General features: G+C 37.6%; 1 protein-coding gene across 6 annotated transcripts; it reads left to right on the forward strand.

Annotated features, from left to right (window-relative positions):
* The first annotated feature begins 69 nt into the window (after positions 1–69).
* Positions 70–8,838, forward strand: NMRK1 (nicotinamide riboside kinase 1). Of its 6 annotated transcripts, XR_010785274.1 has the most exons (10): positions 79–450; positions 2,347–2,406; positions 2,825–2,915; positions 3,523–3,571; positions 4,952–5,114; positions 5,193–5,264; positions 6,257–6,366; positions 7,315–7,404; positions 7,771–7,921; positions 8,376–8,838. XR_010785274.1 is itself a non-coding variant. In XM_066568860.1 (9 exons), exons 2-8 carry the CDS (start codon positions 2,378–2,380, stop codon positions 7,372–7,374), a joined length of 618 nt encoding a protein of 205 aa, XP_066424957.1. In that variant the 5' UTR covers positions 70–450; positions 2,347–2,377; the 3' UTR covers positions 7,375–7,404; positions 7,771–8,838. The 6 variants fall into 6 exon arrangements, 5 of the variants coding, with proteins under 5 accessions (XP_066424957.1, XP_066424955.1, XP_066424956.1 ...); XM_066568860.1 differs by having other exon boundaries at positions 70–450; positions 7,271–7,404; positions 7,771–8,838; XM_066568858.1 differs by having other exon boundaries at positions 7,771–8,838.
* The last annotated feature ends 2,174 nt before the right edge of the window (positions 8,839–11,012 follow it).

Below are 11,012 nucleotides of genomic sequence, written 5' to 3' on the forward strand. Positions count from 1 at the left end.
CCGCGGACCAGGCCCCGCCGCTTCCCTCCCCGCGCTCGGCCCCGGCCGGAGGAGCCGCCCAGGCCGGAGGGGCCGCCCGGGCGGTGCTGCGGGGGCCGGGCGGTCCTGGCAGCTGCAAGGGGGCTGCTCCCCGAGAGCCGGCTGGGGCGATTTGGGCGCCGGACCGCCCCGGCTGGGAGGCGGGCGCGCCCCACACAGCTCCGTGACAGGAGGCGGGCGCTCCGCCTGCGCGGAGCCCTGCTGGCGGAAGGATGTCCTCTTGAAACCCTCGCTGCGTGGTTGAAGTGAAGTGCGAACTCCGGAGGCGCTGAGGTGTTGGAACTGCAACTGGTGGAGGCGCGGCCGAGAATCTCCGCCAGCCCCGCGGTGTGGGCCCGCAGCTGTGAGAGACGTTCCCGGTGCGGGTCCGGTGCGCCCTGGGGTAGCTCCGTGCGTGGGAGCATTGCCGCGGTATGCCCTAAAAAATGGGATGACTGCAGCGATGCCATGGCGTTTGTGCTCTGTTTAAAGAGACAAATTGACCCAAGTTAGAGTAGCGTAGGATTTCTGCGTTGCAGCATTTGTGACAAATTTGCTTTTGAAGTTTTTTTCACACACTACTCAGGACGGCAGAAGAGTTGGTGTGTTTTTGTATGATGGTATTTTTTGCCGCAGACTGGGATTAATTTGCATGTACACAATGACATAAAGTCCAAAGGTGAACGTGTTTGTCCGGTTTGTTGCGTAACACCCTTTGTGGAACAAAGGGTAATCTTCTGCAACACAAACCTTACTGATAACTTTTAGAGATTTAGAGCTTTTAAATCTTATTTTTAAAGTAGCCTGGGTATCATCACTTAAGAAAAAATTATTTCGCTTCCCTCTTTGCGTTGTTAGCCAGTACTATGAGCATTCAATGCATCACTGAATTTGAAAATTTTAATATTCCTAGAAAACCAATGTGTACTAACTTAAAAAAGTCACAAATGCCAACTACTGTAGATAAGCAGCACCATTGCAAAGCAATGACTGTCATACAGATGATGGCTTGGACTAGTCAATATGTCTTATGTTGGTTATTTTTTTAATGTAACCATTCATTAAAAAGCACGCGAAGATCATATCACAGACATGTGAAACAGTGGAACTTCCAGTCGTTGCACCAAATGCAAGAGGATTATATTATTTCAGGCTCCACATGTGTCTAAAGCTTATTTTCACAGAAACAATACAGTTTTGTTTTCATATTGATCCCCTGTAACAGTCTTTTTCCTAATACAGTACAGATACTTGTTTGTTGGACATAGGGAGGATTTTACCTGCTAAGTCCTTTGAGGTCTTAGGTGTCATAGATCTTACCTTCCTAAGCGTGACCTAGGAGGATAGAGCAGGTAAAAAAAGGGGCAAATAGTTATAAATTGATGTGTTAAACTGAAGACAAACATTGTTTCCCCTGTCTTTTGCAGAACTGTTTTTCAGCTGCAGTATTTTTCCAGGATAGTTCACTATGTACTCTGCAAACACCCATTCGAGAAGAAAGTTCAGGGGAAAGAGCTGGGGCAAGGCAGTAGTTGTGTCTCCTGGCAGCTCTAACTATAGTGAAGGTGTTCAGGCAGTCAGAGCCTCAGAGTTGGTGGGATATGGTGGAAGCAGCAGGGATATGGTGGACAAATTAACCTTTAGAGTTTACTCTTCGATCTTTTCAGGGGAAAATCAAGTGCTACCTAGGCTAAGTCAGCTAGGATGGCTTAAACTGCCCTTGCAGTAGTTTTAATGCTTCCAGATTAATCTGTGGTGGGGCAGAGGAGGAGGATTTGTGTGGTCTGTGCTGTTAATACCCTCAGAAAGGAAGTGGTGAATCACACAGTGAATATTACATTGTTGAGACCAGGTTCATAAAAGAGTTTTTGAACATACTCTTTGTTACAAGTCTTCATGAAACTTTAAAACACCTTTCTCCTCAGCATGCCACTTGTTTCTTTCTTAATGATTTTGTTTGTTTTGCCACCACAGCTTCTGTTTACCTAGTCTTTTTTATATTGTTAATGCTTGAGCTAGTGATTGTGCTTTTCTTTAGGATCTTGTATGATACCAACATTGTTAGAATTGATTCTCCCAGAGTTCCTTTCAAACTATTAAAATACTGTCAAAAATAAAGTACATTGGAATTTAAGATGGGGCATATATACTGCAAGTTTTTGGTTAGCATTAGAACAAGCAGCTGAGATTCTGACTGTACCTTTGCAAAAAGAAAAATGATGGACAAGAGAAAGAAAATAAATTAACTGCATGATTGATATTTCTTAATACCATAGTTGCCTTCTTGTTCCTGAATTAAGATTTTTCACTGGCTGTTGTTTTTGACAGTAAAAAGGAAGAACTGAGGAGAAAACAAACTATGAAAGTATTGGTTATTGGCCTTGGGGGGTAAGTTATACAAAATTAAATTTCCTCTACAGCTTAAGACTAGTCTTCTCAGAATGATGTGATATAATTTCTATTTCTGAATACATTTTTTTAAACTGGATTACAAATGCAACATATAATTGTAGAGTTTTATAGCATGTAACTCTTAAGAAATTGTTCTGTGTCAGTTGGAGACCTTAGGTGCAGATATCTGTAGCATCTTTCTTGGCACAGCTTGATTTACTGTACCAATTATTGAAAACTGATGGAACATACCAGAAAATTTCTAGAGGTAGAGAGTATTTAACGTGACTAAAATTTGGGGGCAGTTGTATTCTTTATTTGCATATAACTATATAGATATCTATGTGTGAGCTTGTACATATGTTTAAAAGATTACTTTTTGCCTTGGCGAACTTTTTGCAATGTTTTTTAACAGTGTAACAAATGGAGGGAAAACAACGCTAGCCGAAAAACTTAAGAATATGCTTCCCAACTGTGATATAATCTCTCAAGATGACTTCTTTAAGGTAACAGTTTTATTGGAAAAACCTGATAGATAAAAGGAGGCTTGAGTAGGTTTCAATTATTTTTTCAGTTCTCCTATTGGTCCACTTTTAAAATTGGTGCTGCTTAAAGTAATGTTAATTTAATAAGAATCATAAAAAGAGCACTGGGGTAACTGAAATTTAAGTGGCCAAACTACTGAATATACTCAGCCAATAGAAATTTCCTGTCTTTTTTGCCATTCTTTTAAAATAAGGCATGGATGAATTTTTCAAGATCCTTTTGCTAATGAGTTTAATCATACTATCTCAAGCCTACACACATACAACAATAAGTGGTTCTTTGTCTTCCAAGTCAAAACAGAAAAACAACTAGTGTTTTGACACACACTTTTCTAAAGTATAGCTCTAATGAATTTAAGTCATATGATTTGGAGTGTTTGTTGGTCTAAATTAAATAAAGTTTTTGTAGTGTATTTTAACAGTTGTTTATATCAGTTTAATGTTGAAGATAAATTTAACTAATTGGATACAAAAGTGTATAAACCCTTACGGTTATAAACAGAGTATGTATCTCTCAGCATGGTCACAAAAGCAACTTTGAAAAAATTAAATTTTTTTCCTCCTTCAGCCAGAGTGTGAAGTAGAAACAGATGAACGTGGATTTAAGCTATATGATGGTCAGTAACTCTGATGCACTGCTTTTGAACATTGTACTGAAATCGTTGTGCTGAGCTTCAACACTTCTTCTATCCCATCCCCTCACTCTCCTCCCTTCTAAGCAACGCAGTAAACAAGTGGTTATTTCTGAGCAATCCTTCTCTTAATCATCTTCAGCTCACTGAGATATCTAAGGAAACTTGCTTAACAAGTAAATAGCTCAAGCTAGGGCTTGGTCTTTCCTTTTCTCTTTTGAATCTTTTCCTCTCTTTCTTCACTTGTGTCTGGTTTAGTAGCAAATGGTACTGTTCAGTTGGAAATCTTGGCTTGCAGTACTGGCATAAGTTTAATCTCATCACTTGGTAATGGCCCTTCTTTTTCTGCTTTTGCTGGTGAGCTCATGGGATATCATATTGGGTTTTCCAAGTCAGTCAAAACTTGGGTTTATCCTGACACCTTTATTTGATGTGAGATCTCACATAAAGAACGTATATTTTTAAGTTCATGATTAGTGCTGGCTCAATTTATTCTTAGAGACATCTAGATCCAGATCCACTTTAGGGCAGTGTTTTGTGTCAGGTCATATCTACTTGTAAACAATTGCTTGGTTAATAGCTAATCTCTGTTGATACTTTTTCTCAGCAATACATTTTGTGATCACAATTGGTCAGACCCTTCAGTTGTACCTGAAGACTGGTCATTACCAGCTATGCAATCCTTGGCTTAACTTCTAGACTTCATGTAAATGGAATGTGAAACTGGAGAGATAAAATGGACATTCTTATTCAAATATCCAGGTTTAATGCTGCTCTTAAAAGCTCTTTAAAAATGTGTTTACTGTTATGGTATCCAAAAGCTACCTTATTTCTATCTTTCAATACTTCCTCAATATATTCTTGTGTGTCTACAGAAAAAAAAGATATTACATTGTGCATTGTACACCATGGTCCTTTAACTCTCTCTATGCCCACCTGATAAACCTTATAAAAACGTAAAGCAAAAAATGCTGAGTGTCTACTCCCCCCTCTGACAACTGACAAAATGGTGGAGGTCTCAGGATTAGTAAATTTTTATAAGTTTTGTGTAAGTGGAGAGCAGTCCCTGAAGTTTCTGTGAAGTGAAAAGCTGTGAATTCCGTTCAGACAATAGTAGATGCCATGAAGTCCAGAGAGACTACACCCAATAGAAATACCCAATCCTGGTGCAAGCTTTGGTTTCAGTAAATCATCAATAGCAAACACAGAACTATGGATATAATCTTTGGGGTAATCCTGTTCCCCTTTGTTTAAATTTGTATGTAAATTATTTGATTCTTACTGATTAATGAAGGGATACTTTAGGGTTCTTTTTATTTTTTTATTCTTTGTTTTTAAGGGATGTTTAACTTTGTTTTCATCTAGTACTTGATGCTCTCTATATGGATGAAATGGTGACAAGTATTCGCAATTGGATGAAAAGCCCAGCAAGCTCAGGTGTTGTGACAGAAGAGCCAGAGAGTACATGTGACAATCTGAAAAATGTTTATATTTTGATTGTTGAAGGCTTTCTCCTTTACAATTATGAGTAAGCAGTAATATGTAACCTGGTAAATAAAAAGCTACCCTAAAATTGAAGAGGGAACTAAATATGATATTATCTTAGGCCCCTTAATGAACTATGGAATAGAAGATATTTTTTGACCCTGCCTTATGAAGAGTGCAAAAGGAGAAGGAGGTAAGATTATTGACTTCTTGTTTAAAAAGAGTCACCGCACCCCCTGAACTGAAGTGGTCCTTTTATGCTAGCTTTTCTTCAGTGCTTGCAAAATGTAAGCTATTAAGAACATCTGTCCTCTTTTTGTTAGTTTGAGGTTTGTTTGGTCTGGTTTTCATTTTAGAGCACATGGTTATTAAAGTATTAAGTGTTTTACAAACACTAAAAAGAGAATTTATTGTCCTGATAAATGATTTAATTCCTGATTGCATACTTGAGTAAAATTATGTTTAAAATGAAAAATGGTTAAAACAAATACTAAGCACTCTTATTCTTGGTTAAATACAGTTAATTGATGATTATTCTTAGAGTAAAGATGTTCATGTGTGGGTTAGGTGTACAGTTTTGTTTAGACTTTCCATTAATTTTAATGTGGATCTAAACTAGATTATTGAGCCAGTGTCTGACTTGCCTCTCAATTTGGAGCAATACTGTATGCTTGGAATAATATATTTGCACAAAGTCAGAATCTGCTGGCTGAGTGAAGAAATCTTCTATTCAACTGGCTGTGGGTGATACCGCTGTCTTGGTTTCTCACTAGACTCACCTAAGACATTAGTGTGCAGAATGGAAGAGTCTAGACTAAACAACTAGTCATTTAAAGCTTGAGAAATCTATATACCCAGTAAATAGACAAAAAGTAGCTTATTTTGGTAGTAGTGTCCATACAGTTTAATTTACCTGCAATACCTTTGACAAAATTAAAACCACCAAACTTTTACCTTATCTTTTATCTTATTTTAAATGTGGTTTGATTGGCAGAAATGGGTAAGATAGCAAAAGACAGCAGAAGTTCATGTCACAGACTGAATTAAAACAAAGGAGCCTCCTTGGCTCCAACAGAAATACAGCCAGCCTTTCTTTTTTATTTTGCATGAAAGCTGTTATTTAACCAGCTGACACTAGGGGAAAATTTAAAACTTATATGGGAACGCATATGTATTTTTGTGTAGCACCAGAGTCTACCAGCCAGCAGATACACCAGGGTACTTCGATGGACACGTGTGGCCTATGTATTTGAAATATAAAAATGAATTGGAAGAGAATGCAAGTATGCAAGTTGGTATGGTATCCTTAATTTTAAACTTACAAAATGCTTAAGTATGGCACTTGTGCAGTTTTTGTTGAATTGTGGGATTTTTTTTAAATGGGACAAAATTTTCTTCAAGTGTTTTTGTGGCATTTAGTAGGTTTTGATGTTTCTGATAGTTTATATTTCAAGCCTATAGGGATTTTGTTTTTGTATTTAATAATGAAAATTAGGAAGTTAAACAATGGAAATGTTCTGATCCCTAATTAAGTCTACTTAATAAGATAACTTGTCAAGATAACACACTTATGTCTAAATAGGAAGCTTCTGAGATGATAGCTGATGCACTGGCAGAGTTCTTCAGAACAAAACTGAAATCCTGGTGAAGTCTTCTAACTTTCTAGGTGCTGACTGTCCACACTACAGTCAACAGTTTTGCATGAGAAGTGCCAAAGCTGGGCCAGCTGTTGGGGCAGTGCCACAAGTTTGTGTAATGTTCACACTTACACAGCTCTTGGACTAGCTGCTTCTGGAGTGGGACCAGAGGGAAGGGGAGGGAAGTTGGGTGGCCTCTGCATCATTAGCACACTGCTTCTTGCTGTGCAGTAAGAATAAGAACTGCAGTGCTCTTCCGGAACTTGCTCAAAGGCTGAAGCTGAGGAACCTGAAATTATCTACTGCACAGAGATCTTTTTCGCAAATTATTCCATTGCTCCACTGTCCTCACATAACTACCATTATGCTTATGGAGACTTTTGTACCACAAAAAATTGTAAATGAATTATTAACTAGAATTATTTTCCATTATGTTGGGGTTTTTTACGTGTAAAACAAGTTTGGGGAAGAGGAAAATGGGAGGTCCAGTTCTTGATTTTTTTTTCTTCTCTTCTGATGTCATCTATAGGAATACTGAAAACTTTGCCAATTTCCATTACAGATAGCTGGCATAGAACACATGAACACTTCTTTTTTCTTCCTCAGATTATTTGGATGGAACAAAATCCCAAGAGGAGCTTTTATCCTATGTGTATAGTGATATAATACAGGAATTAAACAAGCTGAGGGAAGAAAGTAAGTAATGCTACTGGAAATTGAATCTATGTATCCTGTTCCATTTAACAAAAAGCTAATACTTTTTTTTATTTTTATTTGAAAGTACTACAAGAATTATAGAGATATATATCTCTCTTTATGTGCTACAATACCACATTTACTTATTACTCTGAGTCAATTTCAGTTAAAACTGTGAGTTCCTTGAAATGGGATGGTCTAAGATCATTGTTGAATTAATTATAAAATAAAAAACATGGAAGAGAAGGAATATGGGATAAAATATGAATGAAAACAAATGTGTTAATGGAATTATATTATCAATAATATACAGTGCTGTTGTTTGCAAACACTGCAGATTAGATATGTACTTTGTATTTATTTTAGATCAGCAGGTCACATCATGACAATGTAGAAAGCCTGGATTCCATTTGATACGAGTTGAAAACACCAAGACTGTCATACATGGCAAGCCAACCAACTGAGCAAATGCTGTGTATATGGCCATAATGCTGCTTCATGTAACACAAGAGATTTTGTACGTAATTATTAACTCTCTCTCGGGTATGGAGACAGAGACTCCATTTAGGAGTATGAACACTGTGTTCCTGAAATTTCCTTTAATCAATCCTGCTTTGGCTGAGCTTTAAATCTGATTCAATGTGTATGTTTTAAAACATGAAGATTTTGTGCATAGAACTAAACCATAAAGATGCACTTCTGTTGGATTAGTAAGCATATCTGAACATGAATTATTTGATTGCAATTTGAAATTATCATATAGGAATGACAGTGATTGCCTCTAATATTCTTAGGAGCTTATTATCACTGATAAACATGCTCAGAGAAACTAGCTGTGTAAGATATGTAAGTTTATGTAAGTTGTTATGCTGCTTATTCAGTAACTGAATACTTCACAGCTAAGATTATTTAGACTTGCTAAATACCTCTCTGGTGTTTGCACTGTAATTTTTGTGTTGTGTATTCTTTAGGGCAGTTGGGAATAGATGTTAAGAAAAATGAAAACAAACCTGAAGAGGATTCAGATTGTTGGAAAAAGGTGGGAAAATAAGATGTAGAGAATGGAGATGCATCATTAACAAGATATAGTACATATATTGTGCAGAGATTGACTAGGATGGCACAGACAACTAAGTAATAAATCCATGCTTCAGGGAGAAAGAAGGAAGAAATAATTGTTATTAATATTTGTAACTCACATTGAAAGTGAAATGAAACTGAAATGTTGTGAATGGAATGTTCAGAAAGCAAGAATGCCAGACAAATGTGAAAGCTTTGTTATAGAATTTGTGTATATATATATTTACGCAAACTAGGAAACTGGATCATAGTTTGTGGCTGAATAAGTAATGTCTTAACTCTTATGTTTTCTAGACAATTGGTTACATTTTTATGAGCCAGAATAAAAATAAAACTACAGACATGGAAACGAAAGGATGGATTTTATTACTTGATATGTGACAGCTGAACTGGTCAGTGATTGAAATGTAGTACTTTATAGTAAAAGTCCTAAATCTATGTAAAAGAAAAAGATGTTATCAGATTACAGCTGTGTTTAGCTGTGTTTAAAACAAAGTGCTTCCAAATATAATTTTTTATTATTATTTTGCACTATAAGTTCTTCATCTTGCATTTGCTCATATGCTGTGATGGACTGTCTGACTTTAAACTGTATTTTTGTTTTTATTTCCCTTTGGAAAGGGTACAATTGCAAGAGATTAGCTAATGCATGGAGTGGTTGTGGTGGGCTGACCTTGGCTAGCCACCAAAATTGCTCTATTATTTGCCCCTCCTCAACAGGAGAGGGGAAAAAATGAAATGGATTTGCATCTTGGCTTATCTTGCATCAAGATAAGACAGGAAGATCACTCACCAGTTACTCTCATGCAGTCAAAACAGACGTGGTTTTGGGAAATTATTTGAATTTACTGCCAATAAAATCAGAAATAATGAGAATTAAGAACAAATCATAAAACACTTTCCCCCCACTTCTCCCTTCTTCCTGGGCTTGACTTCCTGCAGAAATCCTCTACCTCCTGTCTCCCAGCAGCACAAGTGGATGGGGATTGTGCTGCTCCTTTCTCTTCACAGACTTCCGCTGCTCGAGAATGGGGTCCCTCACACAGGGACAGTCTTCCACTTCCAACTGCTCTGCCTGGTGATTCAGAAGAGGGAATGGAATGAGCAATGGTATCACCTGACTTTATTCCCAACATTAGTGCTAAGGAAAGAAGCTCAGTTTTGTCAGATCCTCCTATAGGGAAAAATGATAGATGAACTCCAATACAGATCTATGCATTTGTGCTGTAAATCATTATTGGAATATACATGTTACTGAACTTGTATTTCAGCAACTTGTAATAAGAGCTCAGGGCACAGATCTTTCACAGTTCTTCTATAATCATGCCACAGTTTGGAGCTGTATAAAATTGGGTGTTTTAACTTTTTTTTATTTTTGCAAACAAAGCAGGTGGTCTTGCTTGGCTCCTGTATAAGACCAGTGGACCCATGTTTTCAGAGATGGGCAGTTTTGGTTTCTACATTTGGAGGGAGTCCATAGTGGACTTAAAAGAAGGGCAGCTAAATTTCAAGGGAATGGAGAAGCTGCTTTGCAAGGAGAGACTGAAAATTGTGGGACCACTCACTGTGGAGAAGACCAAGGGGAAAATGGACCATGGCTTACAACATCTTGAAAGCTGTGAGTCAAGTGGATGCAGAGCTAGTATTCACCAAATTTTACAAATACTCATTTGAAACAGATTGACCAATTTATATTAAGGTAATATTTCACACAGGTAGAGATGATACTTTATGCTGCAGACACTGACCTTCTGAGATGTAATGTAGTGGTGGTAGACAATACCAGCAAGTTCAAAGGAGATACAGAAAATTCATTGACATTTCACCCATAAGAAGTAGTAAAAGAAGCAAGCAGTGCTATAGCGTGGATGTAGAAACTGACTGGGCTCACCTGGTGTGCCTAAATTGTGTGCTGTTGCCACTTGCTGCAGCAACTCATCCACAAAAGATAATGAACTCTTCAGAGTTAGTTTGGTAGATAAAGTATTTCAGGTGCTATTGTAAAAGCTTACCTGGCATGTTGGCAGAATGCTTTTGGTTTGAAGGTGGTACAGCCCTTGACAGAAAAAAAAAAAAAATTCAAGTTTGCTCTTGGTGAATGCTTTTGCATTGTCAGGGCTGTGGTAGCAGTGAAGTGGTTGGGGAGAGCTGCATGACAGAAGCCTGTGGCCCTTTATTGAAGAATAGATAACTTTCTGGAAGTGGTATCATCTGCTGGCCCCAAGTTCAGGCTGTCACAAGTGAGAGAAAGTTTTTGCTCAGTGTCTGGCATGTATTCAGAAATGTGGAGCGATAGAGATAGTGGTGTTCAATAAAAGGCTAATTGATTTTATATAAGGACAGAAATACAAGTATATTATTAGTTTGATATTTAGAAGGTGATTTTCTGATGTTAAAATAACAGAATATGATGAGTCATTAACACTGATGTAGGAACAGACTTTTTACCTCTCAGAGCTTATGATTCCTACTCTAACCTTGAAAGTCTAAAAGCTGAATTTCTGTTTTGGACTATGCATCCCCTACAT

Source organism: Molothrus aeneus, chromosome Z (genome assembly GCF_037042795.1).
Source record: "Molothrus aeneus isolate 106 chromosome Z, BPBGC_Maene_1.0, whole genome shotgun sequence".
NCBI lineage: Eukaryota > Metazoa > Chordata > Aves > Passeriformes > Icteridae > Molothrus > Molothrus aeneus.

Coding starts and splice junctions, on each gene's coding strand:
- NMRK1 (XM_066568858.1), top strand. CDS start 2,378: ATGAAAGTATTGGTTATTGGCCTTGGGGG. Junction 2,407..2,824: donor TTGGTTATTGGCCTTGGGGG/GTAAGTTATACA, acceptor GTTTTTTAACAG/TGTAACAAATGGAGGGAAAA. Junction 5,265..6,256: donor GAGTGCAAAAGGAGAAGGAG/GTAAGATTATTG, acceptor ATTTTTGTGTAG/CACCAGAGTCTACCAGCCAG.